Source organism: Opisthorchis viverrini (assembly GCF_000715545.1).
Source record: "Opisthorchis viverrini unplaced genomic scaffold opera_v5_78, whole genome shotgun sequence".
NCBI lineage: Eukaryota > Metazoa > Platyhelminthes > Trematoda > Opisthorchiida > Opisthorchiidae > Opisthorchis > Opisthorchis viverrini.
In genome coordinates this window covers 187,288-205,675 of record NW_008751734.1, presented here as the reverse complement: position 1 = coordinate 205,675, position 18,388 = coordinate 187,288, and the positions used below count along the sequence as shown (strand labels likewise).

Below are 18,388 nucleotides of genomic sequence, written 5' to 3'. Positions count from 1 at the left end.
TTCCATTTTGCGCCAGTTCAGCCGACTTCAAATCCATGGCTAAATTGTTTATAGTCATAGACCTCTGTGCTGCCAAAAGCATATCGTCGCAACCGGACGTGTCTCCCGAAAGCAGTTTCTATTCAACCACCGCAGATCCCTATCCACCAAAGGAAGCGACGTTCTGGAGGAGCTCCCACGTGAAGACAGCGACCAAAGTTGGTAGAGCTACCGACGCTTCTTTCCGAAACAGGAACAAGGGTGCAGAAGTGAACCCCTCACCAAAGTCACAACTTCTGAGGTGGACTGAGACAAGCGGCGAATCCTACAGAGAAATCAAACAAATAAGTTAAACTCGACATTGTGGAATGCTGAGACAACTGTACAACCACTGAAATATGAAACTGTCAAACTCCAGCTCCGCTCCGTCAAAAGTGGCCTCTGCTTGTGGACACGGCCACCGCCCAGGACCCCGACAGCCAAAGCCACAAACCTAAACACAGCGAAACGAAAAGGCCAGTGTACGCCCAGTTGGTTACGGTGGCGGATCGGGTGTCCACACAAACACGAAAGAAAAGCGAATGCAGCCAAACAAGCTACATAAGTTCCGCCAAATCAGAAAATCGCTTGTTGGCTTCAAGGTGTGATCCCCTGCGAAAACGAGTCTCATGGGAGTGCCACAAAAAGTAATACTTCCTTCTGCCACCACTCAGCGCTCAGGTCCTCACAGAGACACCTGTCCTATCAAACCATGCCAAAAAGCCAGAGAAACCAGGAAGCCGAAAGTTTGCCCCGAAGCTTTGCCCAACAGCAAATCTGGTCGTCCAGAAGGTGGCACTGCAAGGGCTACAGGCAGTAGTGGTAGAAAGTTCCGCCCATGGAGAAAAAATTTGCTCCCCCCCCCCCAAAAAAATAGAGCAAACCGGGCTACCACGGGGCGAAAAACGGCGCAAACGACAAGCATCTCCCGAAACCATGAAGACAGGAAGTAGACGAGTGTGCCTCAGAGGCCCGTCTGGAGCGTTGAACTCAAACCCGACATGCAGATATTAAATCTGCTAACCTCTCTGGTCACAAGAATCTCGGAACTTCAACTTCGGAGGTAGCATAGGCAATGTTGAAATGCGTGTCCTTAAATTGCTTCAATCTTCTCAACAAACTTTGCGATATTGAACAGACAGTTTGCCTTGAACAGCCGTCCGCAATCGCACTGACAGAGAGCTGGCCCACACCGGACACCTCTGGCGCGGAGATCTCAATAAACGTGTTTTCCGTTTTCCAGATGGCCTAAAACGATAGAGGACAGGTGGGGATAATTTGTACTTGCATGCGGCCCCGCCCATCCCGATTGTCCTCTTTGATACCACTCCTGAACCTTTTTGCGCTGCACTGTGGATCCAAATCCCGCTGCGCGGGTTCGATTCTCTCCTTCTCGATGTGGTCTTCCGTCGCCTCTCGACCCCCCTTAAGATGACCAATTCCTCATACGAACCCCTATGCAACTCTCATTTAACTACCACCTCGCCCACTTCCTGCTGGTAGGCGTCTTCAAAGCTACAGAGGCCACCTGAGTGGGGCTCCAGCGTGTAGGATCAAGTGGACGTTATGGAGCAGCGCTGACCAAAGCCGCTCAGCAGGGCGCTTGGACTAAAACTGTCGTTCCACCCACCAGATTCCGAGCAGGCCAAACACCTTCCTCCCGGATTTGTCATCACCAACGAAAGTCACTTCGTTGGTCAGGTATTAATTACCACTCCACTGGGACATGGCGACCACGGTGTGTAACCTGTGATTTCAACTGCTATTTAGCCAGAAAGCCCGAACCTCAAACGTCGATTCGAAACTTCAGCAGAGCATACTTCTCAGGAATGCGCATCTTTCTTGAAACAAGTTAAACTGGGAACAGTTTAACTGGAAGACTTATAAAGGAACACTGTCCAGAAAGTTCACGGGGCTGATGCGATGTTCGTCCCAAAAGCACCAGCACGCATTTGGATTAACCACAATCTAACTAAAGGGATTTGGTGTCTTCTGGAATAGTGTCCTTCAAAATGTTGACCACATGAGACACAAAAGAGTAGCTTGCTCGTAAAAGGAAGAACCGCTGTGAATCAGAAATCCGCCAATGGAACTTACGAAAACAAGCTACCATTATTGACCTCGCCCGGAAAAACTGAAACGTGCTGTTCAAATATATGGGACATCGCCACAGAAACAAGTCATCCGGGTTCTCTTTGAGGAACAGGAACGATGAACCCATGAGTGACCCAACAGTGGTTTGTGAGGTTTTCAGAGAACTCTACGCAAGTCTATATTCAGCCTTAGCGTCCTCCTCACATCCAATCCTGTCAAACGGTCACTACGAACGGTCACTAACCGTCTTTGTCTACACGGTGGAGTACAACCGTTGACTCTCGCACAAGATCAGTTCATTCTGCGCGTTGGGGCCTGACGAGGTCCATCCGTGGGGCCTGAAAGAAACATCGCCTACACTGGCAAGTGGTTTTAACTTGGTGTTCCGTCAGTCGCTTGACGAAAGCAGCCTTTTCTCCGCTTGGAAGAAAACGATTTTCACACCGATCTACAAACTGGTTACCGACAGGCTTATAATCCTCACCGGTGTGCCGTGCAAGGTGATGGAACGCATTCTGAAGCAAGCTACCCAAGATCACTTACTTCCAACAGCATGATATCTCCAGCTCAACACGGTTTCCTACCAAACCGTTCTTGCGTGACAAACATGCTCGTGTGTACGAAGAGCTTAACCCAAGCCAATGACGGAGGACTCTTTTCGGATGCCATAGTTTTCGACTTGTCAAAAGCATTTGGTCGGGTCCCACAGTCCCGCTGCTCCACAAACTCGAGTTTTATGTGACTCACGGGAAAATCCTGGATCAAGGCATTCCTTTCGGACAGATCACTCCAAGTGAGAATAGGCCCTACCTACTCTTCTCCAGCGCCGATCTCCATTGGGGTTCCCCAAACCTCCGTCCTTGGACCACTGCCGTTTCTGATCTGCGTCAAAAATCTTCCAGATATTCTTGCAAATCCATGTTAACTGTTTGTGGACGACCTGAAATCCTGGAGTTCCGACGCCAGTGCCTTCAAAATGGACGTAAACGTCGCAAAGAAATAGTCACTGGACTGACGCGTTCCTCTGAACGACGAAGTTGCGTCCATATATCATTTGGAGGAGACTCAGCGAGTACCTCTTCATGCGTGGTGATAAAGGACCAAAAGGCATCATGAGGATAGACACCAAAACGGATTTGGGTATCTGGCTCTCCTCAAACTTTTCCTTCTCACTGCACCAAGAAAAATCAGCCCAAAAAGCATTCGTCGCTCTACAGATATTTCAGTGACGCTTCCCACGTATTACTCGCATGAACTTCCTAATACAGTGGGGTCCACATCAGAACACTGCTTGAATACACCAAACAGGACGCGTGAAAGACGTCACCCTCGTTGAGTGTGTTCATCGAGCTGCTACGAAAGTGGTTACCGGGCTCAAATCCATGGACCACGAAACGCGTCTGACGGAGCCTGACTTCTTTTCCCTGGAGTACCATCGCCTCTGAGGGGGCCTGATTTTTACTTATGCCCTGTTTGGACAAATCTTCGCTGACCTTTTTTCACGATTGACCCAGCAAACACTAGGGGGACATGTTAGGAAGATTCTCAAGCTCGGTGCGTAGAATAATCTTCCCCGCACGCCTGTCCACGCTCCTTCTAGTAGCCAGTTCAAAGCACCATTAGAAAATTATGCGAATCCTCGCGCTGGCAAGCACTCTGTCCAAAGCTGAGAACATAAAGAGCAGTGCTATGCCCTCTTTTAACTTGTGCCTTTCAGGTAAATGACGGCTCTTGAACGACAAGACACAACCGAGGCGGGAAACTTGGGCAAATGATTCGACCCAGTTTACCAATCCATGAATTCGTGAATTAAAGTGCTCCCATGGATCGCCCTACTGGGAAATGAATCCCTCAAGTCCAGGTTCAGTCCTAGCACCACAAGTTGTGGAGCTCCATTATTCTTCCCTCACTTTTCGGTGACAACATTCGACAGTCAGCTGAAACCAGTCCACTACTTATTGTCTTTCTATTGGTGCGCCAAGTGACCTACAAGAATTGGCGACAGTTTGAATAAAATAGGCGTTATCGTGTGACATCAATAAACGGCACTGGCTTACCGATAAATGGCTAGCGCCTATCTGCTCGTTTCTCTTGTGGCAGTTTGTTCTGCCGAGATCTTCGAAAGGACAATCAACAGTGACAAGGTAATCCATTTGGCAACATCATGCAGCACGTCCCCCGTTGAACCAATGTACTAACGAATAACATTTTATTTTACAGGATGACAGTTACATAAAAAACTTCCTGTTCTCATCAAAAAATAGCTCTTTTTCTTTTGAACTCGTTTATATGGAGGTAAGAAAACTGTTTTTACGTAACCAACTTCAGACTTTTCATCCCCTGAGGCTACGAATGTTCTGGGACAAGCCAATAGCATGGGTCGACAGTTATAACATGCGCCTAGTAAGTGCATTTGTTTTATTTCGAGTGGTACTATTTAAATAAACATAGCGCAAAGTCCGACGATTCATTCCGACCCATACCACAATGCTTGACAGTCAGCCAACCAGATTCACGTTGATGTTTTGAAGTATATCATCAATAAAGCAATACAGTATTTTCTAGCGTTGGCAAAACCATGGCATAGTGTATAACATGGGCAGCGGGAATCGATTTTACGAAATGGATTTTGGAGCACCACAGGGCTAATAATAAACATGCGCGAAATATTTTAATAGGGTGCATCGGCAATCGGAAGTGAAAGCACTCTACTAGAAAGCACGCAGTGTCTAATCACTGTGATGCTAAAACCAGGCAATGTCGTCTAAATTGTGGTTGACTGGGATCAAATATATATCCCATAATAAAGAGACATACACACACAAAATTGAGTCCACTACTCAGAATCGACTGCATGAAGCCATATTCTAAGCAGTAGTTGCTTATCTTCTTGGTAAAGATGACCCACAACGTGATCCGTTTAGAAAAAGGAACAGCCATAGTTACGGCATGCCTTTGGGTTCGTACAATTGGTGAACGGTTTTCTGGGGAGGATGTTCACATCTACTTGGTTGACGCATTCAAAGAGTGCACTGGACAATAATGCCTAAAACAATACTGACGTGTGGAGGGGGCGAAATGTCGCTAGACCCCTGCGAATGAAAACTCTCGTCAATGTATTTACGTAGTGACGCGAACACCGCGGACTTGCAGGTCAAGTTGCCCACTACGGCCATGAAACAAGGTCCTGACATAGGTCTTAACTTACACCGGACGTTGCCGAATTCTTTACCGTAGGCTGATTTAGACGAACGTAACCTCATTGTGGATTTTGTCGAGACCTGATTTATCAAGAAGTACTGTTCTTAAAGGTTTGCATGTCATTCAAGAAAAATTATGACAAAGCACCTTATTTGGCATAGGTGTTAACTTCCATTTTCGTAACTTTCTTCGATTGCAATCCAGCAGATCCTCCAAATGATAACTAAACAAGTAGTGTCCTAAACTGGCCGTCGAACTATCTAAAGTACGTCGGCCATAGTATTGCAGTAAGCCATATGTTATCATTGACTACTACAATGACGTTTTTCCATTCGCACTCTTGTAAAAATTGCAAACACGGTCGAAGAGTTTTTACTTCTTTCAACAGGAGAAAACATCTGTCTTGTTGCGCTTAACTACTCAACCCAAACATGGGACCGACTGCATTTTTCCTGACCTTTCCTATACGCTTGATATGATTTTGTAGGGGACACACCGAGATATGATATACTCTTGAAGTTAGTGACTTCTTCTCTCATTGGCTGGGTTGTTATAAGTTCAGCAGCACTCCAAAAGTAAGTGTAGAGTTCGTCCGTGGAAATTTCAGGCTAAAAAATATCCAACAAGGACTTTTATTAGCTCCAAATTGGTTATTTTATCTCCACATATATATTTGCCCGGTTTTACAATATGCTGATGATCCCAAACTATGGTGGTATGGCCCGCTTTGTCTTTAGTATTATCAAGAAAACAGGTCCCATTTTAATTCCAAGAAGATTTCCAATAGCGTATATGCTCAGTTTTAACATCCAAACATACACTGGACTCTGCAGATGAACTCCTGTACACTTATCCTTGTCTCCGAACTCTCAGTGGAGTTTTAGAAAATCTTTCTAGCAAGCTTATCGCCTGTACCATACTGAACTAACTACTGGTATCATTCTGTCATTATCTAACAACCATTCCAAAACACCACAGCTGTGCTTTTAAAATGTTTAAAAATGGCTAATAATGGAACGTTTTCTTATCTTTAGCTGTTACGTACGCATTTTTTGTTTTCTGTTTCAGTAATCACCCCCAAAAGCGTGCTTGTATAATTAGCTATGTGTTTTGGTTTCTGACACATGTCTAACACCTCAAATGGTGGGTAGATCATTCCATTTTGGACAGTATAAACCGTTTTCCAGATTCTATCACAAATGAGCCATACAGTTTTACAGCAGTACATTTCTGGAATGAAAGAGGGCAGTCTAGATACTAAAAGCCTGTCAACGTTATGAACGGCAGTCAGACAATTGTAGCTAGCACTGTAGTTGTGAGAATAGTTGGACCTAATTAGATAAATTAAAGCTACGTGCTAACATCCTGAAACAAAATCAAGCTTTTTAATTATGCATTTATTTAATACAGAAAACCATTGCTGCTTTGAACCGCAACTATTTCGCTTTTGGAAAATTAAATGTGAGCAAGCCTCAATAAAACTAGGTGTACGTTTTTATGCAATGTTACTCGTGAAACCTGTTGGATTCGTAGAAAGCACTGGTGTGTTCCACATAGTATGGTCATTCTAGAGATAAAGGCAGTTAATAATTCAATACATCATTATCACTTCTGTTAATCGACTGAATCATCTTTACGTCTTTTGACGAGTACAACATTCAAAACTAGTTTGTAACAAACATTTACATGGAAAGCGCTACTAGAACAGCCACACATTCGATAAAAGCTAACAGCGCGTAACGACACTACTTTGGAAACTCAAATGATGATTGTACTAAATGTTTAACCACATTTATAGCATCAGTTAGGGTTAAAATGTTTCAAAGAACTGAGTTCTGAAGATATGAATAAACCTGCTTTCCTGCTCTACATTTGTTTGTGACGTACCAACGTTGTCAGATTTGTCTTGGGCCCGTCTTCGGTGGTTCAGTAGTAAGAACCTGGAACTCCTCATAGCAGTTGCCAGAAACTGAATGAGATTTGGAGTAGTCCTTCCTTGTTTTGGTTAGTGGCGCACGGGCGGAGTATATTTTACTCGCCAAACACGTATGCACTCGCCAACCAGCAGCCAAATATTTCTAGGCATTTATCTGAGTGAGGCCATTTGAAAAATTGGTGGAATAGTTTAAACATCATCTGACGTTACTTAAGCCTCCTTTATTTGAATGTTTAGTTTTTTTATTTCAGTAGTTAAAACCGTGTTGCGTTGTTTGTTGCTCAACATTATGTTCTGAGCTAACAGGCTGGCCTGACCTTTTCATGCAATAAATTATGCATTTATTTACAACTACATTCAGGCTGTTATTTCCGAGATTTGAGGAGGGAAAAACTAGTAATTTGGCTGTCTAAAGAAAGCAAAACAGAGTCTTAAACAAATTTTACTATCTTCGAGTGTTTTTGAAAGATATGATCAAATGCACAAGGCATGCGAGAAACGGACGTGGAAGGATGTACAGGAAAACTGTGGAAATAGATAGAAAAACGTTCCACTGAAATGCGCGGTGTTATTAATTTTGTAGCCAGGCAAAATAAATTCCTACGTGTGTAAGAATGCTTCTCATGGAAACGCGCGTGTTAGGACCTCAGATGAACAATGGACAGATAGTAGTCATCACTCTTCAATGGACAGTCAATATTTGTAAGTTGTGAAATACACTCAGTAACATGTTCCATGCGCAAAAATGTTGTATGTGTAGAGCTCAAAAAGCTTAACAAAACTAAGTCCTTAATGATGAACTTAAGAAGGCGCGGTCTAATAGTTGCGTTGGTGAGCTGAAGAAAGCAGATACATCAATATGAAACGATCATCAATTTATGAGCAAAAGACAACGTCACAATCAATGACACGATTGTGACAAGATTGTGGCAAGTCAGCAACGCATTTGCGTTTCCTCTCGTTCTACGGGGCCGTTACGAGCCCATACGAGAATATGACCATGTCTGTCACCGTTGAGTGACGCTTTCGGAGAGCTATCAGGTCCGACTTAGTGAAAGACGTTGCACACAGTGCAACCCAGACTAAGAAGACGTTTTTAGTTTTCTCTTGCAACCCGGTTATGATGAGCTCATTAGACATCATGTGGGATTCAAAATTACAGCGGAATATGCAGTCTGTCTATAAATTCCAAGACAAAGATCACCAAGACCAGGCCAGGTTTTCCCGACCCTCGTCGTTAGTGGATTGCACTAAACACCACCGATAAATACCCTATAAAACACGCGTTTATAATCATAGGCAATAGACTCTTGTAGAACTTTATCAACTCTGTTCCGTAGACCAATTTCCAAAGCAGCCACAAGTACTAACATGGTGTGCGGGTACCTCTCGTGGATCCGGATCGAATAGCTGAGATCCCGAACGATCTTGTTAAATTCAAGATCATCAGGTAATCTGTGTTGCACCTCACATCACTTAGACAGGTTTCAATGAGGACTTCCCACATTATCGGGATCGTTGAACTCAGTCTACGGATCTCCAGTCGTTCAGGTCATCTACCAGCGTGGATCTATCTGATTAGGTTGCCCTTTGGTAGGCTTAGCGAGTCACAACCAAACTATCTGATGCGTTTATTCAACTTTTTGGGGTATTGTGGAGGAATGCCGAGCACAATGGAATATGATATCCTCAAATTTCTTGGAATTTCCATTGTTTGATGCCATTTTATCTGAGCACGCCTCACCGCATTGAACAGTTCAGCAAATGCCCTTGATGTACACCGAATTCTCTCCCTGGAAAGTAAGAGGGACACCTAAATATGTCACACTGTTTGTTGTACCCGGAGAAGTGTTGAGTTCATGGACAAAGCAAAGGTGTTTGACTGAGACCACGATGTTTTTTATCTAAACAGATCACTATTCTTATGCATTCTTGGCGCTTATTCAAACTCAACCTGAGAACCTTTGGGCTTCCCAATACGAAAAGGCTGCCCACAATAATCAGTCCTCGCCTAAGGCAAGACTATTTCCTATGATGCACAAAACCGGTAACCCAATTGTGGCACCAACGATCCAGGAAACCCATTCATTGACACGAAACACAATGTTGAGAGGAGTGAACCTCCATGCCTAAGACCTTAGCGGCAATGAACATAGGGAGTGAAGAAAACTGCTGCAGCATTTTCATGAGACTGCGCAATGTATTGATTAGGGAGTGACGGTGTTCCAAGCGTTCCGGTATATCTGTCGTCTGCCTTACGCAAAGGAAAATCCAACGCTTTCGGGATATCAACAAACGCTAATTTGAGGTTATAATCAATCGACAGAGTGTGTTGACGAAGGGTGCAGAACAGCTATATGGCTTCCAAACAACCGTTTCAATGAAAAAATTCAAATTGAAATGAGAGCAGTTACAGTCTATGGCTCCACCGATTAGCAACCACCCAGAGAAAGAAGCAAACATGAATGAGTGACACGGGGTCGAGTCTCAGTTAGTCCGGTAAAGTCAGGTGTGAGACGTTTGAAACTAGAGTGAAACTAGAGAGCACAAGACAAATTGGGTAGACGAACTCCAGTAATAATAGTAAGCTGAAATACCCTGCAGTGACATTGATAGTGGACCGTCAAAGCAGCCCTGGCTCGTGCTTATCCAGACCTTGGGACTAATCGCCCATTAAATGGATCATGCAACTGACTTCCTTAACTGTAACTGGCTCCACGAAACTTCAGTAGGATGTGAAACTTGACCAGAAGTCTACGTGTTTTTGGAGCTGAGCGAACCTGTTTCCAATATTGCTCGGCGTCCTCAGGTACTCCGCAGTACTTTTGTATAGATAACTTGAAAACTTTAACTACTGTGGCAGCCTTTCTTTTGGAAGTATTTCAGGAGAGCGGCTATTGTTTGTGGAAGTATGACCCACCCACCCGACAATTTTCAAATGCTGAGGTTTCAAGTAAAACCTGCGCTTAAAATGAATCAGGTTGAGAAAAAGCTGCGCGCCTTTTCTGGTCCACCTCATTCTTACAAAATAAAACACACGCATGTTGATTTGGATATATGCTGATCCCGTTTGAAAGTAATCAAGTTAGGGATAAAAAAATAATGAGCTCATGGCTGGACCTGATTCCCAGCTTCAGTAGACTTAAGGCCTATTTTTTCACTTGTTCCAAAAATAAAGACGGGTATCTAGCCTTCTGGTCCGGTTTTACACGAACCGAACAAATGTCTGCTTCTTTGAGACGACCAAAAATTCCGATGGATAAATGGTAAAAATGCGTCGCAGAGGCCCTCTTACATTTTAGTTCGGTTCTGGGGTGTGACACACTACCCGAACTAAAGAGTACCAAGGTGAGTTACAAAAAGAAACTTTACAGACAAGTCTTGATCAAAATTCAATCCATCTATAAAAAATAAGTTCACAAGGGAGTCCAAGAGCTTGATTTTTCAACGCGGCCTAAGGCATTTGCCCCTATCTGCATCTTTTGGGGCCACCAACAAGAAGCTTTTTTGTTTCAACCGTTTTCTGTTGACTCCAAATGATCGTTGGCTTGTTCGTTGAGCTGGGCAATTTGATTGCCACCAATCGAGGTGACATCATCAGTGCGTTATTGGAGAGCGTAGTAGTGTGTAGCAGTGGGCTAGTGGTTGTACGTTGAGTAGTGTTACGTGTGTGTTAATATACGTGCTGTTAGCTGGGGATGACCTTTGACCGCGATCAGTTGTTCGGTCGGGCGGTTCCATTTGTTGCACCACTGTCCTGTGTCCCAATTTGCCGATGCCCACGTGAACTTTGCGCTTGGTACCCCCTGCCGTTGTAATCTGGACGGTGCTTGAGTGAGCTTTGTCCTTTCGAGTCCCGGCTCGTGACCTTTATTGATTTGCCTCTAAGGAGTTCCTTGTTTCTGTGATTGTGAATTCAATATTAGTTCCTCCTTGAGTGTCCCGGTTAAGAAGTTGGTTTTTTGGACGTAGAAGTGCGTAAATTGGATCCAGTTCGATGCACCGGTCGGTCGAATCTGCCAAGGAGTACCACGCCTCCAGAAATTCTCTTCCGAATCTCGTGTCTCCGTATGTCAAAAATTTTGCTTTTTCAGATTGAATTTGTGACCTTCTTGGTCCTCGTGTATAGATATCAAGGATAGGGGGTCCTGCCTCCTGACAGCTGCGTTGTGACCCCTTGTTCGTGTAGATAATTCCCTCCTGGTTTTTCCGACGTAGAATTTGTTGTAGTTGTTGCAGTTGAGCTGGCATATCACATTTTTCTTCTTGCTTTTGTCTTGGTTGTCCTTCGGTCTACAGATCAATTTCCTTAGGGTGGCATTCGGTTTGTGGGCCGCGAAGATTTCTTTTCAAGCCAATCAACTGGTTGCGAGTTCTGATATATTCTCTATAGAGAAATGTGAAAGGGTTGTTTCTGGTTTGAATAAACCGTGTAGAGCAATTTGCCTCTTGGTATGCTTCATCAGTATGTTATTCAAATATCTGCTCCAAATAGCATTATCGTGTTGATCTCCCGTTGTCACAAACGACAACACAGCTACCGTCTTTCTTTCTCCCTCAATGAACCACATACAAGAGTTCCTAGACGAGTATTATCGAAGGCGCTTCAGACATTTTTAAAATAAATTCCGATCAGACTTTCCCACATTATGTGGGGAAACATTTGTGCCGAAGGTTCTCCTTTCGACGTTGAAAGAACAACAAGGTCTAATGAACAAGGTCTAATTTCGAGAAATACACTCATTTCCAAACCAATTTGGTTTTCACGGGAGACTCAATTGAATCTCGCATTTATGATGTCCTTAAACTGAATGTGCTGCACACAGGCCGCCTCATGATTCATCTGGCACGATATTCGAGATTTGGAGGACATCATAAACGGGAGGTTCAATTGAGTCGCCCGTGAAAACAATATTGATTTGCAAATGAGTGTATTTCTCGAAAACAGTCCGATTTGGCTTCAAGTAGATCATAAGGTTGATGGAAACTCGGGGACTGCGCCTACCTGATAGGCCCCAAGCGTAAGGGCGAAACCGGTCGTGGCCTGTCAAAGAGTTTTCAGCGAACTTTGTGAGTAGTTCCTTTATGAAAAGGTCTAATTTCCGTCTTCCACGAGAAAATTGACTGCCAAAAGGGAGAATCGCATGAATTTAGAGTGGATGCATTCACAGTTGGATGAAGTTGGGCTGACCGACAGGGTTAGACCGAAGCCTTGATGCGCCTGCGAGTACAAGGAAACGAGACCCCCCTGATTATGAGTCTAACGGCAGAATGGATTTTGATGGTGCGTTTACTATTGACGTCCTAACGAAAAAAAGTGACGAGTCACAAAGAGGACCAATTAATTGGCCATCAGCTGAAGATCTGAACTGCTCGGCTTGTTTGCTGGGCAGTCATAAAACTTGATAGGGATAGAGCTCCATCGTGAAGCGAAGCGATGTAATGCACTGGTTTAAACTCTTTCATTTCCAGGCCCCTCTACCCATCAAAGGGTGACTGTTCATAGGTGTGACATGTTTCCTGGCGTAGGACAGTGTCCTACCTACCCAACCTGACCGTGTGGAACAAATTGGTTTCTGATTGCTCCTTTGAAGTTGTGGTCAGCCGGATACAGGCAAATTTTACCACGTGTCTCTATTTAATATACTGATATTAATAACAACGCTATATATTCTGAGGTTGTGACTCGCAAGACGAAACTGGAGGAAGAGAGTGCAGCGTGAAATAACAGAGCATAATTCCCACGTTACACACTTCCACAAACTTCACCTGTTCAATCTTTATCACAGACATGTCAAAAACGCCAGGAAATACTTCAGCGTCTCTCACCGGGGCAACTCATCCACTTGGATCCTCGACTGAACAGCTGGTGTAGTACAATGACTTTGTCTCCAAGTATCATGCGTGAATTGTCTTTAATGGATCCCAACCAATCGGCCAATAGGGACTGGTCCACAGTCTTATCCTCAATTCTGCTCAAGTTAAGTGGGGCCGTGGCTACATCACTTGAATGGCTGAATCCCTTTGGCACTTTCTATGACAGTATCAGTTCAGGTAAGTGGTGAATATCTGAGTCCAAAACAGTTTCTTTCCTCTGGTCACATCACCCAGGCTCAAATGAAAACTATCGTGCGGAAAATAAACAGCTATATTCGTTGCTAATCTGGCGTCACTTTGAATAGTTGCTTCTCCCAGCTTCTCAGATTGGTTTGTGGTCCTACTTCACAAATTTCAACATATGGAGAGCGAACTGAAGCTTTGAAAGCTTAGTTTTGACTTTCGAAATTGTTCTTTCTACGACTATTTCTTGGTTCTTTTGTTTCCACATTTTTAAGTGATTAACTGGCTTCTACATCAAACAATACATCTTTCTTGCTACCAGAAGTGTGTAAAACTTCGAATAGACGCTTAAAATAGAACCTTGCTGGAAAACGGGAAAACACTCTGAAAAGTGCTTGTTGTAACCTCTGACAGACCTAAACTCATCGTCCGGTAATTTATCCGCCTTGTAGAAACAATGCACGCAGCGAATCAGTCTTGGTCTGGTCCGGGACAACCGCCAAGAGTTCCAGATCTTCTCCTTACGGTCTATGAGTCGCATCTGGTGGCTGTCGGACCAAGCCGAGCTGAAGAAATGCACAACTGGGTCTACTGCAAATCGCCCGAGATGCAATTTCAATTTACTCGGCCCGTTTGGTGGTTTTTCTCACTTGAGAGATGTCCAGCAGAATCCGAAGAAGTAAGTAAGGTTCTCCTGAACAGACGTTCGTCTTCTCATGGCATTTTTCGTTTGCCACGGTAGGGTGGTCAAAAAATTCACTCGTATTGACAGGTGAACCATAGTCAAGGTGACGGCATACCTTCGCAACTTCAGATAGTGCAAGGAATAAAAGTCAGACTTGTAGGAAAATATATTTTCAAATGACTTGATAGGTTTTTACAGGGTTTGTTGGATCTAGAGGCCTATGAAAACTTTCAAGATATCAGATTGACCATTGGATGACCGTGAATTTAGTTGCAGGTAATGCCTTCAACTGGGCTCATCGGTCGACTTCAGGATACACGCGCACACTAGCAAGCACGGTGAACACTACCTCAAGAGTTAGCGATCCAAAGAAACGATACAATCTATGTAGATGGTTGCGATCTCATTCAACCAGTTTTATTCACTTCTACTAACCGTTGCAGAGTTGGTAGTGACCAGTGGGGAAGAGAAGAACAAAGGAGCTGATGAACCTGTGCTTACCATTAGGTGAGCTTCAGGATTTACAGAGGATAACCCCTTAACAACGTGCTTTGCGTGCTGTGGCCCGAAAACATTCTGTTGTACGTGCACGTACATAATTTTAGCAGCTCAGCCACCCGAAAGCTGACAACTTAGAGCCTATTTCCCCCCATCCGGGTACTAATTTACTCCCGCAGCAATTTCTGGAATAAAATGTTCCCCTGACAGCCAAGGCTCCCAAAGACTCAAGGTCAGCGACAGCATATTGATTTAGGATAGTCGAGTGAATACTGTGTACTTACCACCCCACCCTTGCCTGAAATTCTGGCTTAATCATGGCACATTTCCTGACGAAACACACTATTCATAACATTGCTGAAGATCCGTCGACGCTGTGCTGTGAATTCCGTCTTTTTCAGACTTGTCAGGCAGTTTCCAAGTCTTTATCAGCGGTATTTTCCAGTCGTAAAGTAAACTGAACGCAACCGTCAGAACACAGTGACGTGCAAATAAAGTTGATAGTAACGGGCTGCTTAAGTAAGCCTTAAATGAAATGATTGCTCTTGATATACTCCAGCTGAATATGGCTCATGGAGGCCTCTCATTTTTCAGTTGGTGCGATATTCCGGGCATCGAAGCACACGACTATGAGCGAGAGTTTCATCCATGAATCAGTCAAATGAACTTTGCGCTTCGAGGTCACTAGAGGTGCTTCTCAGTCCAAACTGAAACAACTGGAGTTCATATTTTTCGATGATCGTTCTCGGCCTTCTTGAACATGTGTACCGGAATTGGGTACATGCGCCCTTCCTCTACCATTTTCACAGTTCGCCTCACGAACCGAAAGGTCGATTTGTTGTCAATATTTTCCACTAGCCAAAAGTGTGGTCGGGCAACCACACCCAGAATATCATGGGTCGGCGACCAGAATCTGAGAAAAGCAGAGGTTTTGACCATAGATCTGAGGCAAACTGAAATTCATTGCTGAGATCAACCGTCATCTGGAGAAGTCGATCGATATGTCGAGTTGGTCTTACAGTCTAACTCTCTGAAGCAAACACTTTCCGCACTATTTTTCAGAAACTCTTTATTGTTGCATATCCGATTCTAGTGTAGTACAACCAGATGAAACGCAGAAAAATTATGAATAGGAATCTGGGAACACATAACTCAGATAGAAAGACAGATATTCCTGTACAAGACTGTATCTGATATCCCATCGATTGCCAACCAACTCTCTTATGACCTGAGCTGCTGCGCACGTTGCCGAACGTTTTACTGCTGTCCAACAAAACAGTGGTCTTTCCATCCTGGTACAGCACTCGTCTGGTAGTCTACAGGACATTTATTCTAGGTCCCCTCAAGGACACAAGTCATTTCATTTGAATAACATAGCCTTAGATTCTCGCTCAAAATCATTTAACTTATTCTTTTTTTATACAGGAATAACTTGTCATAGAGGAAACTACTCACAAGGTTGCTGAAAATTTTTGACTGAATCATGAGGCGGCCTGTGTGCAGCACGTTCAGCTGGAGGACATCATAAACAAGAGATTCGATTGAGTCTGCCATGAAAAAGGAATAACTTGTCTTTTGAATCAAGCAATAACTTTTGTCAATAATTAACCAGTCTGTTCACTCAGTCTGTTCTAACGGTTTCGACTTCCCCAACCTAAAAAGGAACACACCGTTGTTGTCAACATCTAAATTAAAGCATTTACGCCGGATGGGTAGGTGCTTGGTCCTAGAGGGGGTTTCTCAGCACCGTCCACAAGCAGAAAATAGGGTTTCACGCTGAAAATGTGGTATCTTTTCCGTCCATTCTTTGTACTGCTTTCGCGACAGGTTGCTGAGATCACCAGCCTATGTACTACAGCGCCATCGGCTGGCAAGAGCTCAGCTAGCAAAATGGCTAGCCGTCATGCCGGTTACGTTGATTGATGAAGCGTGCTCAAACAAAATTTGTAATAAACAGAAACTCATTTGTCCTATCTGTAAAATGAAAAAAGGAACTAGGATGTTCCTCTATCTTCCGTGATCAGAATCCACACACATTTTCACGTATACTTACCCGACTCCAAGGCGGTAGAAACGGAGAATTCATCGGTCGATAGAAATTAATTTCAATTAATTTCAAGTTAATTTAAATTAAATTTCAAGTAGAACATAAGGTTGACGGAAACTCGGGGACTGCGCCTACCTGATGAGCCCGAAGTTGAAGGGCGAAACCGGTCGTGGGCTGTCGAAGAGTTTTCAGCAACCTTGTAAGTAGTTTTCTTTATCAATTTAACCTACTTTACAGTATTACAGAGGTAAAGTTTCTCGTTCACGGTGATTATCCTTAGAAAACCTTTCCAATTCATATTTAAGGATGCCTCTTTGGTTCCCGGGTAAATGTCTTTCTGTCCTTTTGTCCTTCCTCTCCACGCAGTCTTTTTACGCTCAGGATTCGAGGCTGAAGCAGTCTGGATTGCAAGCACGTTACCGACTCACCTCACGGAACGGCCTGGAGGGGGATTTATTCCACGGACATTTTTCAGCTCAGAAATTCGGTAGGTAAATCCCAGTGCCGAGTACTTTGTAGAACGCCTGGCGCAAACGATCTTATTTTTCATGTTTTGTTCAAAACCACTCTGGAGTTGTTACCTGGTTCCCGCAAGGAGATCTACCGAAACCCAATGATGAACATTGTTTACTTGGGATAATTAACCCCGGATACAATGCTCCCAACGTTTCATGGTCCCTCAGGATGAGAAGACTCTACAGATTTTTTTTGCCTCCAGCCGTGTTGGCCATAGTTGCGTCGTTCTTCCCAGCCTCTTCGTCGCCTAGTTTTCTATATCGTACCTCTTAAACACAGCATCCAAAAAATAAATTTTTCGTCTAGTAAGAGTGTCTAGATCACAGCAAGACTATCCAAATCTTCGCCACACGACGGTGTGCACAATATACTGAATAGTCTCATGGGTGTTTATATTACCAGAAACCCGGCGTTGGCACTATCTATCGACACATTTTCGATAAACTGCTCCCACATCCCAGTTTTAGCTACTGTTTTTTTCCGAGCAAGCTTCACCACATTGTTTTTTTAGCCAAAGTTTGTGCAACCAGTCCTTTGTAAACGGGACCAAGGCTTCTCTTTTACGGACCCGGCAATGACTCTCCTGTCACGCTTCACTCAGTTTTATTGGGGATTAGAAAACACATAACACGTTGCCGGTCCTCCATTGGTAGAAGGATATAACGGTTCACGTAAGAGGAGTATATCCCAGTAATATAAGTAGTAGGGTAATGCACCAAATCCCAAAAAATGTAATTAATTTGTGATTAAAAACTCAAACAGTCTGTAGAATATCCCACAATGATGGTCGTGAGGCTGACCTGCAGCTTACCCGCAAACTCTAGATGGAAAACCTAAACTGAGGAAAGCAAAGATCACGTGACAGCCCATCCACGACACGGTCTATCAAATGCTTATCTATTGTTAAACCGATTCCTTAAAACGGAAGGGTCAAATTCAGCAGTGATTCAATACTCAAAGTCACTTGCAAGGATACGATGTTTTTCTGTGTCTCATCAGTGTCCATCTCCTTGTTTGTTTATCAGCGCCCAGAAATCAATAGCCGAGTCATACATACCATTTCGCCCGGATCTGAGAATATTCGTGAGCACAAAACTTACCACGTTTGAACTAGACTGACCATCATGTGACCTGGTCAATACCCAACAAAAGATCAACCCAGCCAAACCGTTCACTGATCTACTGGGTGTCACTGGATCTTTCTGAGGCTATGTTCCAACCAGCACTGAAAACAGCCGTGGAGATCACTATGCCTTCAATTCACCCTACCCTCCGTCACCATAAAGTACACACAAGGGCCTTGAGACCGTAACAAACAAGTCTAACCAGACAG

General features: G+C 43.9%; 1 protein-coding gene across 1 annotated transcript in view; it reads left to right on the top strand.

Moving 5' to 3' along the window:
- Positions 1-4,464: 4,464 nt before the first annotated feature.
- The window catches only part of T265_04607 (hypothetical protein), a gene marked incomplete at both ends in the record, with an annotated part of 28,785 nt that continues 14,861 nt past the window's right edge, over positions 4,465-18,388 (top strand). Inside the window, 4 exons of the mRNA XM_009169389.1 lie at positions 4,465-4,515; positions 13,039-13,303; positions 13,762-13,988; positions 16,906-17,026. Coding sequence (XP_009167653.1) covers positions 4,465-4,515; positions 13,039-13,303; positions 13,762-13,988; positions 16,906-17,026 — 664 coding nt within the window. The remainder of the gene's footprint in view (positions 4,516-13,038; positions 13,304-13,761; positions 13,989-16,905; positions 17,027-18,388) is intronic.